Here is a 23435-nt window from a genome sequence, read left to right on the forward strand (position 1 = left end):
AGGCCTCGGCCCGAATCCCGGGGTCTCGGATCCCTAGACGGAGCCTGAACTCCCACGGCATGACACAGAGTTTCAAAGAGAAGCCCCTCAGCCCTCGCCCACTGCCCAATCTCCCCTCGGCCCTTTAGCTCTCTGAGGCACGAGGGAGAAAGGCCCAGTCAGGGGAGAAGGCGCTCCAGGCCCCAAACTGGCTAGAGGGGGCCCGGGGACCTCCACTCCCGGACCGCTGGCCAGAGCTCCAAATATTGTCGCTGCTCCGACTCCCCCTCCTCAGGGCAGCGCGCCAAATCGGCGCATGCGCACTCACAGGATTGCCGCGTAGCTCTTTCTCCCCCACCCCTTTCTTTCCCCGCCCCTTCTCTCCCTCCCTCCTTTGCCCGTCCCCTCCCTCTACCCCCCTCATCCCCCCCCCCGGTCGCGGCACCTCAGTCCGGGGAACAGTGGTGCGAGCTCCAGGCCCGTGCACTGAGGAGGCGGAAACCGGGGGAGCCCCCAGAGCTCCATCAGGCCCCTTCCAAAGGCTCCCCCACCCGGTCCACGCCCCCCACCCCCTACCCCGCCCCCTCCCAATTGTGCATTTTTGCAGCCGGAGGCGGCTCGGAGATGGGGCTGTGAGCTTCGCTCGGGGAGGGGGAAAGAGGGGAGAAGAGAAAAGCTGGGGGTGAAGGGTTTGGATTTGGGAGTAGGGGGCGGGCGCACCCCCGTCAGCAGGCCCTCCCCAAGGGGCTCTGAACTCTACCTCTTCACCCACGCCCCTGATGCTCTTTGCTTAAGGATAAGATAAGAATAGAGGAGGAGGAGGGGAGAAGGAGGAAAAAGGGGGACCCCCCAATTGGGGGGGGGGCGACGGCAAGAAGTAGCAGGCCCAGAGGGGAGGGGGCTGCTGCTTGCATCAGCCCACACCATGCTGACCCCGCCGCGGCTGCTGTTGCTGCCCCTGCTCTCAGCTCTCGTCGCGGCCGCTATCGACGGTGAGTGAGATTCCGCGGCCCCCTTGGACCCCTGGGGACACCCACCCCCAGCCCCCACTCCTGCGCTCAGATGGGGAAGGGAGACGCGGGAGGGGGTGCCTTTTGTTATCCCAGTCCAGCTGACACAGCAGCGGCCCGACTGGGGGCGGGGATGGGGGTCTGATTTGGAGGATGGGGGCCCTGGGCAAATGATGCTTCCGGGACCCCCCAGCCCAAACAAAGACCAGAGGCCTGGGAAGGGAGATGAGGGCTCCCCTTTTTTCTGATTCTGGGATCGAGAGGCCTTCTCTTCCTATATCTGGTTGGGGAGGGCCTCCTCCTCCCCTACATCCTCCACCCGCCCCCCCCCCATCTGAAATGTGAAGGAATCCGGATTTGCAATGTACGGCTGCAAAAGGGGGCGGGAGGGGGGGCGCTTTGCAGTGGCCTCTGAATCTGGAAGGGAAGCTGGGTCAGGGTTGCCCCGCTGGGCAGAGGGCAGGCAGGCCGGGGAAGGCTGTGGGTGGGGAGAGGGAGGGCCGCGGGGAGGGCCCCCTGCTTGGGTGTGGAATCTGGGCCCTGGAGACCAGGCTTTGGAGGCCTGGGTCCAGGATCCAGCGGGGCTGCCCGCCTGGGTTCCTAAGTGGGCACTTCCCCCTCTCAGGGCCTCTGTCAGTAGCCTGGATAGGACTGTTGGGGGTGGGGGGCAGCGATGCTATGTGACTTTGAATTTTCCTTCTTAATTCCTGGGAGCTTTGAGATGAAAAAACGTCAGATGTCATCATTGGGGAAGGGGACTGGAGAATGGCCTGGAATGCTGAGGTGGGAGGGAGGAGGAAGGCTGCTTTCTCCCTGACTTCTGGTTTGATCACAGTTTAGACTGGAAGGAGAGTTGGAGGTTGGATGGGGGTTATGGCTATGCCCCTGCCCCTCAATTCCTTGCTCCTTTAGTAAATGTGTTTATTTATCTCCATCATTTCCCCATTTCCCACCCCCCCAACCCCCGCCCCAACACACACACTTTGTATACTGTAGTTGGGCTTTGGCTAGGACATAGTCCTTTTGGGGAAATGAGGTGCCCCCTGTCCCCCTTTATGTCAGCTATTTTTCTTTTCCTTGTGAGTCACTGGTTCAAGTCTTGCCTAAGCTTTGAGCTGGGATCATGGGGTTGGGCTGGGCTGGGCCCCTGATTTGAGGAGGGTGGAATCTTATCCCTTCCTCTCATTTTAATCCATCCATCCCGGGGAAAAAACTGGGTCCAATACCATCATGCACCCCTCCTCCATCTTCTAAATTTTGCCAGGTTGGAATTGGGAAAGTTTTTCTCTGAAATCAGATTATCTCTCCTCCTGCCCTCCCCTCCCCCCAACTTGCTCCAGTTTGAGGAGAGAGGTTAGAGGGTTAGGAAGTAACTGTGCCCAGAAAGACAGTATTTTCCGTGACACCCCCCCCAACAAGATGCCATCTTGGGGGAATGTCTGTCCCCTTCCCCACCACTACCTCAATTATCTGCCCAAGAGGAGGAAAGAGGCGCTCTCCTGAGTATTCTCTAGACCAGCCCTCACAGGCAGCTCTAGCCCATGATTTCCTTGTTATACATGTTCTTTCCTCTTTTTCTCAACCCAGTGAGGTGGAAGGGGAAACTAAGGCAGAAAGGTTCAGGTGCATGACTTCTAGGAGGAATAGAAAAAAAAATTTTAAGAGTCCCCCCAGGAACCCCATGATGGAGGGTGGATGGAGTTAGGCAAAAGCAAGAGGGGTCTCTGTGGAAAGCAGAAAAGGTTCCCAGCCCACTCAGGAAGGGCACCAGGTTGCCTCACACCCAAGGTTCTAAGCATGGTTCTATTTACCACGCTCTAGGTTGGTTGGTGGTGGGTGGAAGTGGGAGATACTGGTCATGTTCTCCTTAACTGTCTCCCAGCCCTTTCTTAAAATCTCCACTGTGCCCACATCTGTAACCCAGCTCAAACTAAACTGTATCCAAAGTCCCGGGAAGAGGACCCCTCCCCAGGCACACTCTACTACTCTTCCCTTGGGAATGGGAATATGAACCATTGGTTCCGCCCCACTCTGAAGGGTGGTAAAGGGGAATTGCACAGACCTGTAGGGCCAGTGCTATCCAGCCCGGCCTAGAGGATTCTCTTATCTCTACCCCTGCCCTCATGCCTTGGGCCCACAGACATGGAACGTTCTTTGCTTTCCAAAGAAGGAAACCTCCTGACCCCAGATACCTTAGTGTTGAACCTTTCTTTCTGCTGCTATCACAGGCCTTGCTGCTTTCCCCCCTACAAGAGCAGCCCTAGGGGCCTTCCCCACCTCTTCTGCTTTGTCGGCTGTGCCTGAACCCACACGGGGTTCCCTTCTTTTGGGGGAGCAGTGTCACCCCGCTAGTAAGCAGAATTGAGTGGGGTTGCTACCAGGGAGGATGGGGACACAGATGAGGTGGGGGATGGGCAAGGGAGTTATTGAGGACCGTGCTGAGACTAGAATTATCTTGGTGTGGGAAGGGCAGCACCAGCAGACCAGGCTCAGGGAAGGCAGACTCCCTCCTTCTCTCCACACCCCTCTCCATCTTCTCTCCACACCCCCTTGAGCCAGTGTATTACCAGTTATCAGACAAGTGGCACAGCTGAAGTGAGTTATGAGGCTGAGGTGTTTGCCTCCTGGCTCTCTGAGAGAAGGTTCCAAACTCCTTTTTTCCCCAGCCAGACCCAGATCCTTGAACACTTCCCTTCCTCCTGGTCTTTCAAAGTGGGAATGTGTAGTGCATTGATTTGGGGATGGGAGGCGTATTTTGATGTTTGAGGCTACTTCACAAGACTTCCTTTTCGTCCAGTCTTGCTCCCCCTTCCTCCATTTTCTCCATATATATAATTTCCCCCCCTCAACCTCTCTACCATCACTGAGCTTCTTAAGGATGCAGCTGGGGTCCTGGCCAGAACCAGCCCTGGTCCGCATCCCCCTCAACTCTTCCAAACAACTCCCTCGTGGAAGCCCTTCTTTACGCAAGTCTAACTTTCTTTCCTCCTGCTGCCGTCTTAGCCTTTCCACATCAGAACCCCAAGCTTATTGCCCTTCAGTCATCTCTTGCCAGGGTTCCCTCACTCTGTGGACTCTCCAGCCTTTAAGCCTTCTGGCTCTGGACTGGGGGGAATCTGGGTGCAGTTGATTGGGCCCATACAAGGTCCTTGACCTAGTGGAGCTGGGCTCTGTGGGTGAACATTTGGAGAACTTAGTCCTACCCCACTGTGTTCAGTCCCAGATTTTAGCCCAGTTAGCAGGATCCTGCATTGTTTGGAGAAGGAAGCAGTTGGGCTCTGGAGTGCTTCCGGTGCCGTGACCCCCGGCACCAGTGGAAAACCTCCCCAGGAAAGAGGTGCGGGATAGTGGTGGGGGAGAGGTATTTATTTGTACCTCTTCCTCCCTCAGGAGAGAGGAGAACCTCTCCCAGGCCTTGGCTTCCCTGGCTGAAGCGCTCCGGTCTTCTTCCCCCACCTCCCTATTCTGTGGGAGGCATTAACCCCTGTTCTGGATACCCCTTGGGTCACACACTGCTAGGACAGGGACTCTGTCTCCCTAAGTCAGGATATATGCTGTCCCCACCCTACTCTGAGTCTCAGGGGGCTTATTATTTTCTGGGTTCATCCCAAGACAACGGTGCCATTATCGTGGCAACTTCTGGGCTGAGACCCCTTCCTGTCTATTTTTCCTCCATCTGCTGTCATTCGTTTGTGCTGTCTTGGCTCCTTGGGACCTCTCACTGTCTCTCATCCTCTCTGTTCATCTCTCTCTGTTGCCTACCCTTTGTGGCATTCTCTTATCCCTTTTGGTCTCCCTTGCTTGATTTGTCTCTGTCTTTATCTACCTCCATCCAGGCCTGTGGGGGTCCCCAAAAGTACCTGGGAACTGGCGTCTTTCCTGGGCTTTCCCACATGCTCTGCAGTTCGCCCCTCGTCGTTTTGGAGTCATTCTCCCCTCCCAGGTCGGAGTCTGAATGTCCCATTCTGCAGTTCCCTCTCTGCTTTCCTCCAAACTGTTCTCTCTTCTTCCCCCTCCGCTAAGTTTAGGAATGGGTTTTGGAGAGAATGTTTCTGGAGGAAGGGAACTTGATACCCTTCGTGGGCTGAGTAACAGGGGAAAGGAGATCTGTCAGAGGAAAGGGGGAGGTTAGACTTCTGGCAGAACTTCCTTATGACCTGAGAACTGGAGAAAGGTGTGGGAAATAAGTCGGGGGCTCAGAGCTTCTCCTTCTGCTGAGCATAAACGATGTGTGTGTGTGTGTGTTGGGGGATAGGTGGAGCGGGCTCGTAAAGGCCTGGTGAGAGATATAGGATGAACTCCGGAGGCCTTCAAGGGCTCCGAATTTTACTTATGGGGAAAGGAAAAGATGGTGGGGAGGTCACTGGTCAGACTAATGTCCTGCTGAGTCAATATTGACTCAGGATGGAGGGGGAGACCCTTCCCCTTCCCTGGCAATCCAAGCCATCCCGTCTGTACGTCCGTCCAGGCCGCAAAGCAGAGGCCCAGACTCAGGAATGACAAAAATGTGTCTGAGCCTCACTGAGCTGCGGGGAAGGAGCCACCGGGTAACACCCAAAATACATAAAATTCAGTAAAAAGCGCTCGGTTTGGGTCTGTGAGGCCCTGCTGCCCCACCCCGTGTGTTTGAAAGCTTAGATTCTTGCAGGCTCTAACCCCCAGCTCCTGACCTCCCCCCAGGCTCCTCAGTTCCCTTAGATAGCTCCTGTGGTTCCCTTTAGAGAATATCCCCCCAGCCAAGGGCCTATCTCTCCTTCTGCTGCGTCTGCTCTTGAACAGGGCCTCAGGGTCTGTTTCACGCTTTCCTGGCCTCAAGTCTCCTGGTCTTATAGGAAGAAGTGCCATCTGAGGCCTCAGCTTCCTTCCTCACCCTCACTGCTCCCAAAAGGATCAATGGCTGGGTCTCCTGCTCTGGAGAAGACTCCCTCAGGGTCTGTTCTTTCCTGTCATCCTCCCTTCTCTGGCCAGGCACTCTTACCCTCTCTTCCCCACCCCACCCCCAAGGTCCCAGAATGGGACAGAGGACGACAGCCAAGGCTCAAGCAGGGCAGTGGGGTCCGTGTTGTGTCTGGACACACACCCAAGCCTACACCTCCTGTCCTGGCTCCAGCTTGGTGGCCCTGGGGGCCATGGCTGGGCTGGGTGCCTGGGTTTGAGGGGGGAGCAGGGGTGTTGGCCAGACTTAGCATGGCGGTCACATTCAACTCCAGGCAAAGCTGAGAACAGACGGCCCCTGTGTCCTGGCGTTCTCGCTGCAACCTCGCTCCCTCTCCTCCCTTTCCAGTCCTCTCCTCCTTCTTCTTCCTCTGTCTTCCCTCACTGTTCTGTTCTTGTCCCTCTCTGCCTCCTCCACCACTCGCTCCTCTCCAAGGAGCCCTGAAGGTCACTGCCACCCCCTACAATCTCTTTCTCTACTCCTAGTGCCAGAGAACCAAAATATTCTCCCTGTTGGTTCCTTTCCTTCATCCTTTTTCATCTGGCGCCATTCTCGCGGCCAGTGAGGAAACCACCTGTTTGTTCAGTTACTAAATCGCTCTGTGCCTCAGTTTCCTCAACTGTACGAGGGAGATCGCAACGGTACCCACCTCCCAGGGTTGTGAGAATTTAAGTGAGTTCACACATACCAGTGTTTCAGTTCAGTGTCTGACGCATAGTGACGAGGTTGAAAAGTGTTAGCTCCCGTCATTAGGAAGCCCCGGTTTTTGTGAGGGGGTCAGGCAGGGGAGGCTGGTGGCTGGTTTGCTCCTGAATTGGGGACCGCCATGTTTCCCTCACCTAAGCGGCAAGCCACAGAGGTGGGTTTTCTGGTGTCAGAGGCAGAAGGCTCAGCCCAGGGGAGTGGGGGTGGCTGGGATTTCTGAGCAGGTTGCAAGTGCCCTACCCTACCCCCCTTGGCAGCTCCCTCCCACCTCTGAGGGAGGCTTCTCTTGGCTGTGTAGACTGCCCCAAAGTAGGTTAGTTGTTTCTTTCCTCCACTCCCCCTGAAGGAAATCAAAGACAGGCCTCAGCCTTCAAACTCCAGATTCCTGGGGCTTTCTCCACCATCCCGGACAGGAAGGAAGTGCTTTCACATATCTCTCCGAGATTCTTGGGCTGTCCTGTCCCTTGGGAGCAGTGCAGCACCCCCAAGTCTCTCTGCCCTGGGCTTGAAGAGGTGCTGCTGTGGGACAAGGGCCCGAGTGCTCCTCTCCCTTTCCCTCCCCCCATCCCCCACTCCCCTCCCTCCACAAGAGCACATCTGGTTTGTGAATCTCTCTCATTCCAGCTTTCGGAGTTTGCCAGCTGCTGTTTCCTCTGCTGAGTGTAGGCCAAAAGTGGGGGTGGGGGACAGCTGGGGGGGGGGGGGGCAAAGTGAAGGCCAATGGAGGGGAGATCGTGGCAGGGACATGGAATGGAGGGGAGGTTGGAGTGGCCAACCAGTGACCTCACGGGGCTATGAGTTCTGCCTTGGGGAGGAGTGGGGGCATGGACTAAGTCCATGTGAAGGGGTGGGGGTGGCATAGGGGCCATTTCTGGGCTCCAAACAGCCCATCTGCCTTTAGTCCCATTCCAGCCCCTTCTACGCCCCCCCACCAACTCCCCCCCAGCCAGTCTCGGCTGGCCAGGGGAAGAGGACCAGTCTCCGGCATGCTAACTAGGCTGGCGGGCTGTTTCCCGGGAAGACCTCACAGCTGGCCCAGTGGGGCAATGAACTCAGCATTATCCACCTCCTCAAGGGGCCTTTATTCCCTGCTCAGGGTGGGAGGTAGGGGAGGGGGGGTGAGCCTGGCCAGGCCATCCCTGATGTGTTTCCTGAACTCGGCTCTCATCCTGGCCAGGGGCCTAAGTGCAGTCCCCTCTGCCAGAGCTGGGGGTTAGGGAGGGAGGCCATCGTCTCCGTGTGGCCCTCCTCGGACTCTATCCCTCCCTGCTCAGAGCCCTGACATACTTTATTTATGCTCTGTCCCAGCCCTGAGCTCATTCTGCCCTGCATTTGAGTTAGTTGTGTACAGTTGTCTTCCCAGGGGGGCTGGGGATCCCAAGGGGGCAGCTCACTCCTTCTCAGCACTCCAGTGCCCAGTGCAGCACCTAACACATAGTTGGTCTTCAGTGCACACCAGCTGAATAGAGCTGGAATCGTCCACGGGCTGAGGAAAAGGTGATGATGGGCTGGGTGGGGACGAAGGAGAGCAGAGGACTTTTCTTCCCATGTAGGCCATGGTGATGGGGTTGGAAGGAATACCTCCGAGTGGGAAGACTGATGGGGACCGCACTGATTAAAAGCGTAGACTTGACTCACTTGTTTCAGTCCTAGTTTTGTCACTTGCCTGCCATGTGACCCTACCCTCTCTGGGGCTCAGTTTCCTCATCTATGAAATGGCATTATTAGTATTACCTATTTTGTCATATTGTGGAGAAGATTAAAAGAGATGATACATGGAAAGAACTGGTTTACCACAGTTCCAGCACATGCTGAGCCCACAATAAGAGTTAGTGTGACCATTCTTAATTCCTCCTTGAGGAAGGAGGTAGGAAATCCGAGTAGGAGCAGAGGAAGGCTGGTAGGGGTGAAGGCTGGGGCGAAGACATCCTGGGCTGAATCCAGCTCTTATAGGTTACCCTGGTCATTCTCCTTCCTTGGATCTCCAGCTGTGGCCTCCTGAGCCGTCTTAGGTGCCTCTTATCTTGCAGGCCATCTGTTGAAAGTCCTCCCTGAGGTTTCACCAGCAAGGGAAGCTGTGTCTTTAGAGAACAGAGGTGGAGGCTGGGCTTTTCCCTCCTCCGCCCCACCCCACCATGCCCTCCTGTACCTCTGCTGATACAATCTCCAAGTCACTGCTGTGCCAAGGGCACTGCCCCCCCAACACTTCCTGTCTGGGGGCCTGGTGGTTAGGACTTGGAGATGGGCAGGGTGATGGATTTCAGGGACTAGGAGCATCCCAGAGGGCACACTGAGCAGAGAGATTTAAAAAGAGCAGCTCTTGGGATGCCTGATTGGCTCAGTCAGTTGAGCGTGCAACTTTTGATCTCAGGGTCATGAGTTCGAGCCCCATGTTGGGTGTAGAACTTACTCAAACAAAACAAAACAAAACAAAAAGGCAGTTCTGGGTTTCTAGTTGGAGAGAAGGGAAGATAAAGAGGAAACATGTTAAAGGCCTAAATGCACCTTCTTCACCGTCACCCTGTCGGCAAAGCTGGGGCTGCTGGTGTCTGACCAGAGCCACGCAAAACAGTAAGGGCTTTGACCCCGATGACTGAAGGAGGGACACACTGGACAGGCAGCATATGGGGCTGGATCAGGGGCTGTAAAATGTGTTCCCTGCCTCCTTCCCCTCCCCCTACCACAGGCACACAATGTTCAGGATCGACCCCCAGCCCCCTGCCACCCCTGGGCCCCTGGACTGCAGCTCAGAGTCTGGGCCACATGGAGACTGATGCTGGGGAAGGAATAGGAGCTCTAGGGGACTTTAAGGCCTCCATCCTTCACTTCCACCCTCATTTTCTTTCCTTACTCCTAGCTCCTAAGACTTGCAGCCCAAAGCAGTTTGCCTGCAGAGACCAGATCACCTGTATCTCAAAGGGCTGGCGGTGTGACGGTGAAAGGGACTGCCCGGATGGCTCTGACGAGGCCCCTGAGATTTGTAAGTACCTTTTCTCATCCCTCCCCCTAAACACCTTTTCCTTTTGGCCCAGGCAGTTTGGGATAAGGACAGTTGACCTCTAGCCCAGTGTGGACCTTGCTCAGTGATTGTTTGCCCATGACACAGCTAAAACTCTACCCCTCTTCAAAGTGCCCGGCATGGTGCCTGACATGCTCAGAAATGGCACCTCGGATTGCTCTGTTAACGGCTGCACCCCCAAGCCTGCCAGGGACTTTGTTGTCTGGGCTGACAGCTTTGCCGGAAGGAGAAAGCCTGACTTCCCTGCCCTTTGGCTCGGTCCTCTTCTTCCCATCTCGGAGACTTCTGACTTTTGATAAGTGCCCCCCAGGTCTTGCTGCGTCCCCTTCCTATCCTTACGCTCCCAGGCCAAAGGCCACTGGCTTTGCTTAGTCTCTGTACCAGAAGCTCCACCCCTGTGCGTTTCCCGCCACCCCCGCCTTCCCCTGCCCCAGTAAGTGGTGTAATCAGAGGCAGCTGTTTAAACTGGGAGAAAGGTCCCCACCCAGCCTTTACCCTGCCAGTGGGGGGTGGAGGACTTGCTGGCAGGACCCCAGAGTCCTGGGCAGCCGGTAGAGTCCTGGGGTCTCCACCTTCAGCCTCTCCCTGCTTGGCTTGTCTGGGCCATGATCTAGAAGACCCTGCGTTCCTAGGTCTGTCCCTGTGTCCCTCTCATAGCTTTATCCTGCTCCAGCTCCGTCCCCTGTCCTCTCCCCATACCCTCACCCGCAATTATCAGGGGTAATTTTAGGGCCAGAAAGGGAGCCACCAGTTCTCTGCCTCACCCCCATACCCTGCCTTCGAAGGGTGGGGCCAGAGATATTCTGCAAGCGTTTCTATGGTGAAGGTGGTTCAGCCTGGAGTCTCATCGCTTCTCGCTTTGGGCTAAGTTCAAGTGCAGCCTGGAGTCTTCTTGATTAATGCCACTGTTATGCCCTACAAATGGGGATGCAGAAGCCCAACCTCAGACAGATGACCCCAGACACTCAGGAGCAAGCTCAGACTCAGACTCCAGCTGCACACTCCTCCCCAGGCACACGTGGGTAGACGCACGCACACACAGACACTTTCTCTCTCACACGCACTTTCACTCTCACACACTCTCTCACATATGGACCCCTATGTGGGGGTCCATAGGTCGTGGTCGGTCCCCCAGCCCCCCGGGTTTAGCCAGCATCCTAGTCTGCATGGCCTCCTTAGGCTTCCCTGAGGAGCTCTATCCTGCAACCCCAGGCCCATCATCAGTGGGCCACAACCTCTGATGCTTCCCAGATCCTACTATCGGGGAGGCTCTGGGGTCGGTCATCTAGAGTGGTGCCGTCCAGTAGAAGTGTAATGCAAGCCATGCATGCAATTTTGAAATTTTCTAGTAGCTACATTACAAACGGTAAAAGTAGAGGCACCTGGGTGGCTCAGGCAGTTGGACATCCGACTCTTGGTATCGACTCAGGTCTTGGTCTCTGAGTCATGGGTTTGGGCCCCCACCTTGGGCTCTGTGCTGGGGGTTGGGGGAAGAGAGCCTACTTAATAAAAATAAAAGTAAACAAAAACCAGAAAAGGTAAAAGTAGGTAGGTGAAGTTAACTTTAACTGTGTGTGACCCAATGTATCTGAAATACTATTGTTTCCGTATTTTAATCATGGAATATTGGTAATGAGATCTTTTGTGTTCTTGTGTGTGTGTGTGTATGTGTGTGTGTGTGTGGTATTAAGTCCTCCAAAGCCGGGGTGTATTTTATATTCAGTTCGAACTGGTCACAATCAGGTACTCGAGAGCCACATATGGCTGTTGCTATGTGTTGGACAGTGTGGTTCTAGGTAACTTGGTCTGGCTTTCAGCCCCATGCTCCCAGCCCTGGGGAACTCTGGGGAGGCGGTGTTCTCTAACATGAGTGCCTCCCCGCCATGGACTCTGTTTTCCTCGGCTCTTCCAGCCCTCTCACTTCTAAACCTCATCCTGTCTCCTGAGTGTACAACATGGAGGTGTTGGGCTCCATGGGGACCGGGTGCATGGGGAGTGGATTCTGCAGAAGGCCCAGTTCTCCCCTCCCCTGGCTGCATGGCTCCCATCGGGAATGGTGTAGAAAAGCTCTAGGCCCCTGAGGCCTCCTGAGAAGGAAGAAGTGCAGGTGTCCGAAGCGACACTCTCTGTGTCCTCATCCCCACCCCCGGGGGGACAGCCGGCCAGTCCGCGTAGCCGACTTGCTCATCTGGCCTTTCTGTGTGTCCGCAGGTCCACAGAGTAAGGCCCAGCGATGTCAGCCAAACGAGCACAACTGCCTGGGCACCGAGCTATGTGTTCTCATGTCCCGCCTCTGCAACGGGGTCCAGGACTGCGCAGATGGGTCAGACGAGGGGCCCCACTGCCGAGGTAAGGGCCCTTCTGCCTCTCCTGCCCTGGAGATGGATGCCGTGAGTTCTCAGCTATGCACTTGTTGGGTTTGGAGGCCCAGCATCTGAGGACTGTCCTCATACCTGCAGTGGGGATGAGGACCTTGTCCTGCTCTGGTTCTCCCAAATCAGTGGGCCTTTGGGCTTGGGGCTGCTGGGTCAGCAGCCCTCAGGGATCAGTCTGGCCTGGGCACTTCTCTTCCGGCTGTGTGTGCCTGAGCAAGTCACTCCTCCCTCTGGACCCCAGGATCTTGCCTGTAAAATGAGAGTTTGGCACTATTTTCATCCTTTGTTGTTGTTGTAAATAGTGGGATCCTGGCTTCAAATGGTTTCTTACATGAAAGCTGAGTATGAATAGGGAAAGGCAGATGCCGGCATTGGTGCTAGTGGTGGGGATATGGTGCTTGGATCACCTGCCTCCTGGCCAGTGCCCCCGAAGGCATTCCCCACCCCCACCCCTGTCCGGCTCAGGCTACAGGAAGTGCAGATCTTTGAGACACTCTCAAGCGGCCTAATGGGAAGGTCACCCAGACTGAGGAGGGGACTTTAGGAGGATAGGTCCCTTCCCCTCTGCAGCTCAGGTCACCAGCTCTACTGTTCTTCCCCTGAAGGCCCCTGTGGGCCAGGGAGAACCTGGGTCATTCCTGAGCAACAGGGGAGGTTTTGTCGTGAAGACAGAGCCTCAGGCCTGCGACGCAGGGACCAGGGAATGACGACTTCCCCCTTCTGCTGAGCTCAAGGCCTCCAGAACCCGAGCAAGCTGCCAGGTGGGTGGCGTCCTGCGCTGGTACGCCTGTCAGAAACATCTGCCTGTGGGAGGGGACACATCTGGACCCTGTTCACCGAGGGCAGGGAGTGCAGAGCAAAGAGTTCGTGGGAGATCTGTATCCTTTCCTTGGGTCGAGTTGACATGTTAGGGATGGGACGCAGAGCTCGGGCCTAGGGGCTGACTTTAATAACCATGCCCATCGAATCTTATCGCATGGTACGGGTTCAGGTTTGTTTCCTTTTAATACTTTGTCAGCATCAAAAACAACAAAGAACCTGAAGAACGTAGGGTTTGAACTCCCTTCTCTGCTATTAGAGAGGTTGGGCCTCCTTATCCTCCTGCCATATGTCCAGAAGAGAAATTCTTTTCTAGATTTTCTTGAACAAACAATATTGCCCCCACCCCCACCCTCACTCCTCCACCCCACTTTGTGGGGAAAGGCTGTCCAGGCAGCACCTTTGGGCTCTTCGGGTAGAGGCAAAGAGGAGAGGAAATAACTGGGGCCCGGCCCCCCATCCCAGCTCCTCCTGGCAGGCTTAGTGCCTCTAAACATCTTAGCATCTCGGGCAGCTCTCTCTCCTAGGTGGGGGGGGGGGGGGTGTGTGTGAGGCAACCGGACAAAGGGATCTTTGTGGCCAGGCCGCGTGGCCCCACGCAAGGCCATTAATTGGGTCGCTGGTCTGGGGGGGCAGCCGCTCTCCCACCTCTTCCCCCTCCTGTTTCATTCCCTTCTGTCTCCCCTGTGGAAGTGGGTCAGTGGCAGGAGGAAGATTAGAGAAAGGTCCTGAGGGAACCAATCTTCTCCTCCTCCCATTTTCCACCTGGACCTTGGACCTTCTCTCTGAGGCCTCCAGGGATGGGCTGGAGGGGTGCTTCCAGACCAGAGCTGGGTTCCTGAGGGCAGAGACCCCTTCCCATGCCCACTCCTCACCGCCAACCCCGAAGCCAGCACTGTAGTTCCTGGGCAGTGCAGATAAGAGGCAAATGAAGGGACTGAGACTCACTGTTCTCCCTCCCTGCTGACCCCAGCAAGTGCCAGAACCCTCTCTTAGGGGACGGAAGGAGTCCAGAGCAACCGGAGCAGGGAGATACAGCTTCTAAGCCATAATTCACTATATTATATATATAAAATATATATATTGGGCCCATCATATACCCTCCCTGGCTCTCAGTTTCCTCACTTGCAAAATATATTAGATGATTCCTGAAGCCTCTTCTGTCTCCCACCCTGCGGGCCTTGGAAGTGGTTTCCCAAGAGTTGACTGGAATTGGGGGACTGTGGCAGTCTGGGGGCCTGAGTGCGTCTTGCCTGCCCCCCCCCCCCAGAGCTCCAAGGACCCTGTTCTCAGCTCGGCTGCCAGCACCACTGTGTCCCCACACTCAACGGGCCCACCTGCTACTGCAACAGCAGCTTTCAGCTGCAGGCGGATGGCAAGACCTGCAAAGGTATGTGAGCCCTGTGCCCGCTGGACCTGCTGAGGGGCGTGGCTGGGGGGCGGGCATGGGGCGGGGCCAGCGCGAAGGAGGGAAATGAGGCAGAAGGGATGAGAGAAGGAGGCGCTGCTCTCAGGCCTGCGGCACCGGGGGTGTGGCTGAGAGCCCTAACCACTTGCTGTCACCAGATTTCTGAATTCCTCTTCAAATTTCGTACGCGGTGTATGTGAGTTTTCTTGTAAAAACCTTAAAGCATTGTAGGTAAAACCAAAGTCCCCTTTGACCAATCCTCTTCAGTTCTGCTCCCTTTCCCATCTCTGGCCATCAGCTCTGTTATCAGGTTGCTGCCTCTGTCTCCAGGCCTTTTTCTGCATGTTGGTATGCACGTATTTGCAAATAATCGAATTGAAAGCACTGTTTACCTGCGTGTGCTCTTTTCACGTAAATATCACACTGTACATTCCTTTCCTAAGTTTTTTTCACTCAGTGAGTTCTAGAGAGTTTCCCATATTAATACGCAGAGATCTACCTCCGTCTTTTAGAAACCACTATGAAGTATGACTGTTACCACAGTTTGCTTGGCCATCTCCCTGTTGGTGAGTGAGATGTCCCAATTTCTCTCTGTCACGAACAGTTCGTCCTCTTCTGTTTTAAATTTACCTCCCTGGGCTCTTTGCACAAATACCACTTTCTCAGGGAGGCCATCCCTAAAATCACAACCCACCGCCTGCATTCTCTCCCCCATCTCTGCTTAACAGTTTTCCCACCAGCCACTTCCCACTACACTAGCCCCTCTAACATATAGTTTACTTTTTTGTTTCATTTATTATGGAAATGCCAATATTTCATTTATTATCAGAATTTAAATTTCAGGAGTTTGAATATATTTTATTCATGGCTGTATTCTCAGAGTCTAGGACGGTACCTGGCATCGAGCAGGTCCTCAAGAAGTCTTTTTCTGAATGAATGGATGACGTGCGCGTGTGTGGGTGTTTCTCTAGGGACCGATTCCAAGTCTGGACTTGCTAGGTGATGAAGTTTACACATCTCTCCTTGTGATAGATGCTGCCAATGTCCTCCAAAGTAGCCATAAGGATGGACAGCCCCACTGGTGAGGTCTGAGAGCACTCACTTCCCTGCCCTCATTACACTGGAGATGACCGCACTTTTGCCCCCTCCCTGCAGACTTTGACGAATGCTCAATATACGGCACTTGCAGCCAGCTCTGCACCAACACAGACGGCTCCTTTACATGTGGCTGTGTGGAAGGGTACCTCCTGCAGCCAGACAACCGCTCCTGCAAGGCCAAGAACGGTAGGTGGAGTCCCCTGCGGCCACAGCGATAGATGGCCCCCAAGTTGTTCCCGGGGAGGGGGGCGGTCTGAGATGTCCTAGAAGAGTCCCTGGCCACATAGCCCCTTCTCTCCTTCATCTGCAGAGCCAGTAGACCGGCCCCCCGTGCTGCTGATTGCCAACTCCCAGAACATCCTGGCCACGTACCTGAGTGGGGCCCAAGTGTCTACCATCACACCCACTAGTACGCGGCAGACCACAGCCATGGACTTCAGCTACGCCAACGAGACTGTGTGTTGGGTGCATGTTGGGGACAGTGCTGCCCAGACGCAGCTCAAGTGTGCCCGCATGCCTGGCCTGAAGGGCTTCGTGGATGAGCACACCATCAACATCTCCCTCAGTCTGCACCGTGAGTCGCTTGCTCCCGGTCTGGAGAGAAGGGGAGGGCAGGCAAGATAGGGCAAGCTGGAGCCTGCCTGAGACAGAGATTAGATGGGATGACCCCTGTCTGGGGCAGAAGTCTAAATAAAAAGCCCTTGACCGAGACCAAGGCAAGGGGCTGCACAAAATGACACCTATTTGGGTGTCAGGGGCAGACTGATGGCTCTGCTTCCTTCCCTCTCTCTGAGCCAGGTCTCTAGATGGCTCCTGATTTTGGGGCCAGAGCCAAGGAAGAGGGCTAAGGGAGCCACAAATGGTCAGTTTCCAGAGACCAGGGACTATTCCCTCTCAGAGGGAAGAGTGTTCATTAGACCACAGAGGGGCTTTCCCATGAAGCAGGAGCCAGGGTAAGGGAAAGAAAGGGCCTGGAGCCCAGGCAGAGCCTTGCTAGGTTGTGGCTGAGGGCAAAAATGCTAGGGCCTGGCCGGGTCTGTCCCCTGGCTCTGTTATTTTCCTTGGGAACATCATCAGAATGGACCCACTGCTGCAGGGTGCGTGCGGGGGTGGGGGTCCTCAGGCTGTTTGGGGGGCTTTGTGACAGTGACTGAGACCAGGAGAGGAGCAGAGAGCACTGGGACCACAGGATATTTTAGGACCTCTGGGATGTTTCCATTCAAACTCTCTCCCTGGGCTGTACTTTGGGTGGAAGCAGGGGTACACCTAGGGATGGGACCAGGGCATAGACCACTGCCTGAGGCAGCCCTGCTCATGTCCGATGCTATTACATAAATGAACAAAACATCTGGCACCATCACGGTTCCAGGAAGCACACTGCAGAGATGAGGGGGAACATCTGGCCTTGGTTGACCTGACCCCCTGGGAAGGAGGGTAACTTGATCTGTGACCTTGAGTAAATCAAGGTGTGCCTGCTTTGATTTCCTCATCTGCATCATGGCTTTGACCTTGCCTGTCCAGAGCAGATCAGTTGAAGTGAAAGCAAGAGGTAACCCATAAGGTTTAGAATTGTGAACCTTGGGCCTGCTAGAAGATCTTGAAGTTCTTCATTGCCTCCCTGTATGATGATCATCACAGGAAAACATCCCAGGAGGACACACAGGCTTAGTTCTGGACTAGCAGTGGTTCCTGAGAGCCCTCTGTGGCCTCATCGACGCACTCAGAGCGTCCCAGGGGTGTCTCTGGGCTGTTGGTCACCAGAGCTCACATGTGACTAGCCATGTCTTTCTTGGAATGCCAGGCTGGGGGCTGCCACGCTTGGTTGGGCAGATCAGGGACCCCAGTGGCAGCTAGGGTAGCACAGGGCGAGACCCCATGAGACAGCTGCCCTCTCCCTGCTCCTTGTTGTTGGCCCCACCCAACAGGCCTGTCTGGGCAAACAGCTCTGGCAGCTCCCTCTTTGGCCCTGCCTCAGGGCCAGACGATGGGCTCGTGGGTAGGCGGCTGGCGAGGGCACCCTGATGGGAAACTTCTCGGCTTTTGCTCTGGCCTGGCCCCTTCTCCTGCCTTCTGCCAAAGGAGAAGCAGGAAATAAGCTCAGGAGGGTACCCCTCCCTTGGCAAATAGAGCCTTGCCTCCCAGTCTGCTAGATTCATTGGGTCCCTCTGGGGCAGAGTCCAGGAGGCAGGGACAGACCAAGGTTCTGGGGAGGGAGGTTAGTCGGGTAGATGAGTGGGTTCCCATTGCCCCAGCCTCTGTCCCTCCTCCCCGCCCCCACCCCAACCCCCTTGCCGCCTGGTTGTCTGGCTGTCACCCTGAGGATAGTTGTTTTGCTCTCATCCCACAGACTAATTATGGGCCCTGAGATGAGGATGTCGGAAGTGTCTCTCCCCTAGCACCCTCCCCCATCCCTTGTTCAGCCCCTTCCCAGGAGAAGCTGAGTGGGCTGTCCTGGGGTGTGCGGGTGGCTGATCCCAGGCACTCACCTGTGCAGTGGGCTGCTGGCCTGTAATTAGCTCCCCAAGGGAGGATGGAGAAGAAAGGCTGCTGCTTTCTCCTGCTTTCTCTCTGCCTCCTAGGGGAGCTCTCCCTGCAATCATCCCGTTCCTGGCTATGACCATGACCTCCACTGCCCCTCTGGGAGGGAGCCCCATGCAGGAGGGAGGAGTCTGACAATTGAGAGGTGCTGGGCCCCAGAGGCCAAGAGGCAGAGAGAGCCTACTTGCTGGTGTGGGAAGAAAGGGGAGCCTGCCCCAGAGAAAACTCTGGTAACAGAAATAGAATAGAAAAAAGGAAGGAGGCCAGGAAGTGAGCCTGTTTCACATGGGTCCTAGGGCATATGTGCTCCAGACCCGCTCGGAGTCCTGAGAGCCCTCAGAGGGCCCCTCCAAGACCCTGCCATGCTCAATGGTCGATGCAGCCTCCAGGAGAGGCTCCGTGGAGCCAGCATGGGGTTGAAGCTCCTGCCTTTTCCTGTCTTGATCCCAGCTCCTTCTCTCTGTTTCTACTCAAGAGTTGGGGAACACTTTCTGACCCACTTCCTCACATGTTCTGGAAGGGGGTGTGCATGTGTGCGTGCGTGTGCACGTGCTTTCCTCCCTTAACTGAGCCCCGGCTGCCAACACTTCTTCCTCTGTCTGTGATTTTCACTGGCCTGGACTGGGGCGGGTGAAGAGGGGAGCTTTGGGGGCTAAGTCCTCACCCCTCCTCCTCCCTCCTGGGATGCATTCCCAGGGCCCATCCTCCTGTCTGCCACTGTCCCAGCAGCATGAGGAGGTCTCTGTGGATTCTGATTCTGGAAACATGGTAGTGAGAGCCCGAAGACCCTTAAGGAGGACTGAGACTGACCCCTCAGTCTGGTACAAAGCAGGGATGCCTTGATTTTCGGTGGTATATGGACATGCATGTTTTTATTGTTATGGTTACATTTTTATGTAATACCCATTAGGAGACTCCTATAACTAGCACATCAAATCTATAATTTCATAGATGGCTTAAGATGCAGCAAAATAAGAGACATGAGCTGACGTACAGTAACAGTAGGTAAATGATAGTATCAGCTGTATATAACCATGGCAAGCATTTTGAAAGTGATACACAGAAGACTGAAGTTGTGGAAACTGAGACCCAGAGGGTTCAGTAGCCCTGATGGTAGCAGAACCAGGCCCGGCCTGCCTCCTGTGCCTCTCGCCACTGACCACTGGCTCAGGAAACCGTAGGTTCTGCCCAGCGCCCTGCAGGGCTGCCCCTGGGCAGGGCTGCGGGTCAGGTCAGTAGACTGACCCACCCTCCCAACCCCGCCAACCCCATTCCTGCATTGCCTTAGCTGTGCTCCTCTGACCTGTCTTCCCCTGGCTTTGAGGATGTCTTCCCCATAAAAAGAATGAGGGCAGCCTGCAGAAATGGGGCCCTGGGAAAGAGTGTGTGTGGGGAGGGAAGGTTCTGACACTGCATGTAGAGGCCTTAAAGGAAGGAAGTTTTGCTGAAATCACTTAGGGTGTGAGGGGATGCTTTGGAAGGGCCCTCTGGGGTCCTCTGGTCTCTTCCCTGCATCATGCCGCATGTGGGAAGGAGCGGGGAGGCAGAAAAGGCCCCCGAGGCTACAAGCAGCAAAGTTGCGAAATGAGTCCCCAAGTCCAGCTGGCCAGCTTCACTTAGCCCTCCCTCTTTCTTTGTGTGCCTGTGTGTACGTGTGTGCTTAAAAATCACAACAGGAAATGTGTAGTGATGTGTCTAGAGGGAAGGCAGGGGTAGGCAGAGAGTAGCCCCCTGAGTCTGCGATGAACTGACTTCCGCAGCTGGAAGGGGAGCCGTCTTCCTCCTGAGCTTGGCGGCCCAGGCCCTCTCACCATTCCCCCCATGCATATGGAACCCTTCCAGATTTTATGTGTGAAAGCCAGCCACCCCCCCCCCCCGGCCTTCCTCACCCTCAGGGTGTCAGAATCCTGGGGGGCTCTCGCCAGCACACCCTTTGGCCTTGAGCCGCCCATGCCCTGGTGCTTCTTCTCCCTGCTCCCGCCCCGAGTTTCCAAATCATTTCACAGCCCTTCTCTCCTCTCCCTGGCCGGGGCCAGCCCCGGCGGCCAGCCCCGTGTCTCCCGGCTCAGCTCCAGCCTGGCCTCTCCTCCCCCGCTGTCTCCTTGAAGCTGCCTCTCCACCCAGCCTGCTCCCAACACAGCACCCCCCCTCCCTGTTTTCAAGCCACAGGAAGTAACTTAAGCAAGAGATATGCGTTTTAGAGCCCAGCAAGGGTTTCTCAATAGTGGGAAAACCCTGGTTCCGATTCTGAATCAGAGCTGCAGAATCTGGGCATCTCATCCTCGGGACCACGACAGACCGCCTTTGTGGACCTGGGCCAGCCAAGGGAAGGAGGCCAGAAGTGCAAGCAGGGCAGGAAGGGAGCCCCGGAGACAGAGATGATGTGCCCTGGCCTTGCTGGAAACAAGAGGAGCTAATGTCAGGACTCGGCAGGAAAACAGGAGCATGAGGACGTGCCATTTGGCAGAACTTCCGCCAGGCCTGCCTGGCTATCTCTTACCTACTTGCAAAGCCCCCAGAGTCCTGGTCATCTTCCCCGGGCCTCTCTCTCCCCACCAGCCCTCAGGACAAGAGCCCCTGGGTGGCTCTAAGAAGGAAGAGGGTTACCAGACAGATGTGCTCTCCCACCATCTTGGGGCGTCCCAAGGCCGGAGAATGAAGATCCTGGCAGTCGAAAGGAAGGGAAAAAGTGATGTCCCAGCGCTAGGACAACAGAGTGAGGACTCAGTGCTCAACAAATATTTGTTGAATGAATCAGTGTATGTGTGTCAGACACCGGGGACAGAGATGAAAGATAGCACCTTGCCCTCACAATATTTGTAGTCAGGTAAACAGGCTGTGATAAAAGGAGTGACTGGGGCTTATGGGAGTTTGAAATACAAAAAGCTTTCTTCTGGGGGCCTGAGCTGAGTCTTGAAGAATAGTAGGTGTTAGCCCCACACTGCCCACCTGGAGGGGCCGCCTGTAGTCGGGAGGTCACAGGGCTCTAGATGAAGGCACAAATGGTAACTTGATGGAGAAGGTAGGGAAGAATGGGGTTGAGGTGAGGGAGAATGATGGAATGAACCACAGCTCCCATTTGTGGAGTGTTAATTATGTGCCAGGCCCTGTGCTAAGTGCTATTAATGTACCATCCCATTTTACAGATGAGCAAACTAAGACTCAGACATTAAGTAACTTTCCCATAGTCCCATTTTACAGATGAGCAAACTGAGACTCAGACATTAAGTAACTCTCCCATAGTCCCATTTTACAAATGAGCAAACTGAGACTCAGACGTTAAGTTACTTTCCCATAGTCCCACAGTTGAAGGCGATATACCCAGGATTCAAACCCACTGTCAGTGTCTGGACCCTGGCTGGGTCCAGAACAGAGCAGAGTGACGGGAGAAGTGGGGAGGTTCCTGGAATAAGGACCAGAATGTGGTGTGTTCACTGGGGATGTGGTTAAAGTGGGAATGGGGTTCATCCTTGCTCATCCTTCCTCATCTAGGGACCTCAAGCCCTGTCCTATAATCTTTGGGCATATGGATGCATTGCAGGGTATTTCCTCTGGACACAGAGGCCCCCTTCCTCCCCCAGATTTATTTTAGGGAGAGTGACTGGAGTCCTGCAGCTGAAGTGAGGGCCTTCTTGGGAATGGTGGGGCAGGGGATTGTTTTTGGAAAAGGAGCCACTGTTTAGGGAAATGCCTCTTGAACAATGTGAATAGTAGAGAAGTCGAGAAAAATTAGAGTGATGGGGGTGCAGAGTGCTGAGCATTGGTGGTGGGGGGAGTGCAGGGAGGACGATCAGTTATAAATACACACCCCAGGTCTATTCTGGAGCCTGGAAGTGAAAGTCTTTTGTGACATCACCGGCAAGCTGTGGTCTGTCCTCTGACTCTCTAACTGTCCTTCTAGCTTCCTGGCCTCCTTCTCTATGCTGAAATCCCCCAACAGTGTTACCCCAGACCACCCCAGACCTTTCCCACCCCATAGCATTCTTCCCCTTAGGCTTACTTGAGATTCTCCTGTCTTCAAGAGCCCCTCTGGAGCATGCTCTGGGGTCAGCCCTGAGGAGGCTGGGGCTCAGGGGCCAGCTGCCCTCTGAATGAGTGGTTGCCAGAATGTTTGGGTCTTCTGGGGTCAAACCCGGGAGTCAACTTGCCCCCCATGCCATGAGATAGGCCAGTGGCCCAGACACTGCCCATAGTGGAGCCCAGGAGGGAAGGTGCCCTCTCTTAATCTGAGCCTATCTGTGTACACTGGCCTTGGATAGGTGTGAGTGGCCGTGTGTGTGTGTGTGTGTGGTGGGGTGGGCAGAGGAATCTGGACTTTAGGAGAGAGGAAAATAATGTGGAGGGGGGTTGGATAACAAAGGATTTTTGCTTGCGACTAATAGTCTCCAGCTGCAAAAATACCAAAGTGGAGGCCAGGCTGGGCTGGGGACTCCCGTTCTTGCCAACTCCTCACCGGCCTGCTGAGTGGGGCCCTGCCTGGCCTTTGGGAGGTGGAAGGGGAGACCGGCCAAGGGTAAATAATCTAGAGCAAGGACAAACCCTCTGCCTTCTCTTCTGCAATTGGCAGGGAATCCCGGCCAGGAAGGAGTCTCAAAGGTCGACGACCTCCTGGGGGCGTGGGGGGCAATTGTGGAGCTGCTCCTGGGATGGGAGGCGTTTGATGTCTTCAGATTTCTTCCTCCTTCCTTCTTGCTGAGGGAAGGGTGCATGGGGAGCAGGCCCAGGGTGTTGCCAGCCCTGAGCTGGGCAGTGACTCAAGGAAGCCTCAGGAAGTTAGAGAGAAGGACACTGCTACACCAGCTGGTGCTGGGAAAACGGCTTCCAGTGAAGTTGCCTGGCATGCCAGCAGCCCCCCAGTGTGCCCACCAAGTAAAGGGCACGCGGGCCCGATTTGCCTTTCAACCTGTTTGCCTTCCCGCCTACTTGCCTGCTAGAGGCGCGACGCCTGGGGCAGGTCACCCCCAACCCTCGCCTTTGGGGAGTTTGGGCTTCCTCTAGAGGCGGCCTAGCCACATTCATTTTAATCTGTCTTCTCTGTGGTCACAGCAGTGTGGGGCAGTGTGATCGCTTTATCCCAACACGGAGCCCTCTTCCTACGTGGCCCGGGACCCACATTTCCCAGGCTGCTCTGCCCCTCTCTTCCACTGTCAGCAAGATGGGCCAGTACTAGGAGCCCAGAGGAGACAGTGGTTGGGCTTGGGGGTGCGTCAGCAACCACAGGGGCGTTGCCTCTTCCCTGTGACCTCCTTCTCCGGTCACCTTGAAGGGAGGCTTAACAGGGGGGACCTGAAGAGGAAACTAATTTGATGAGAGCCCCGAATTGGCTCTTGCCCTTCCTCCCGCGGCCTAAGTCCTGTGACTGTGAGTCAGTGTCGGGGCCTAGCCAAGTTCCTGGGGAGCCATGTTCCTGTTCCCTTTGTCCCCACCCCCACCCACTGTTAGGAAACAGCCCCTGAATCCCTGTGGGGAGGGGGGAGGATTAGAGAGGGGTGGAGCAGAGCGCCTCGTTGTTATTATACGTACAGCTCTGTGGGGGCAGAATCATCCC

General features: G+C 55.4%; 1 protein-coding gene across 2 annotated transcripts in view; it reads left to right on the forward strand.

Annotated features, from left to right (window-relative positions):
* The first annotated feature begins 417 nt into the window (after positions 1-417).
* LRP1 (LDL receptor related protein 1) overlaps positions 418-23435 on the forward strand; it is a 79633-nt gene continuing 56615 nt past the window's right edge. For both annotated transcript variants that reach the window (XM_059403489.1, XM_059403490.1), the window contains exons 1-6: positions 418-971; positions 9488-9610; positions 11861-11998; positions 14114-14233; positions 15407-15535; positions 15660-15923. In XM_059403489.1, the coding sequence (XP_059259472.1) occupies positions 905-971; positions 9488-9610; positions 11861-11998; positions 14114-14233; positions 15407-15535; positions 15660-15923 (841 nt within the window). In that variant the 5' untranslated portion in view covers positions 418-904. The remainder of the gene's footprint in view (positions 972-9487; positions 9611-11860; positions 11999-14113; positions 14234-15406; positions 15536-15659; positions 15924-23435) is intronic.

Source organism: Mustela nigripes, chromosome 6 (assembly GCF_022355385.1).
Source record: "Mustela nigripes isolate SB6536 chromosome 6, MUSNIG.SB6536, whole genome shotgun sequence".
NCBI lineage: Eukaryota > Metazoa > Chordata > Mammalia > Carnivora > Mustelidae > Mustela > Mustela nigripes.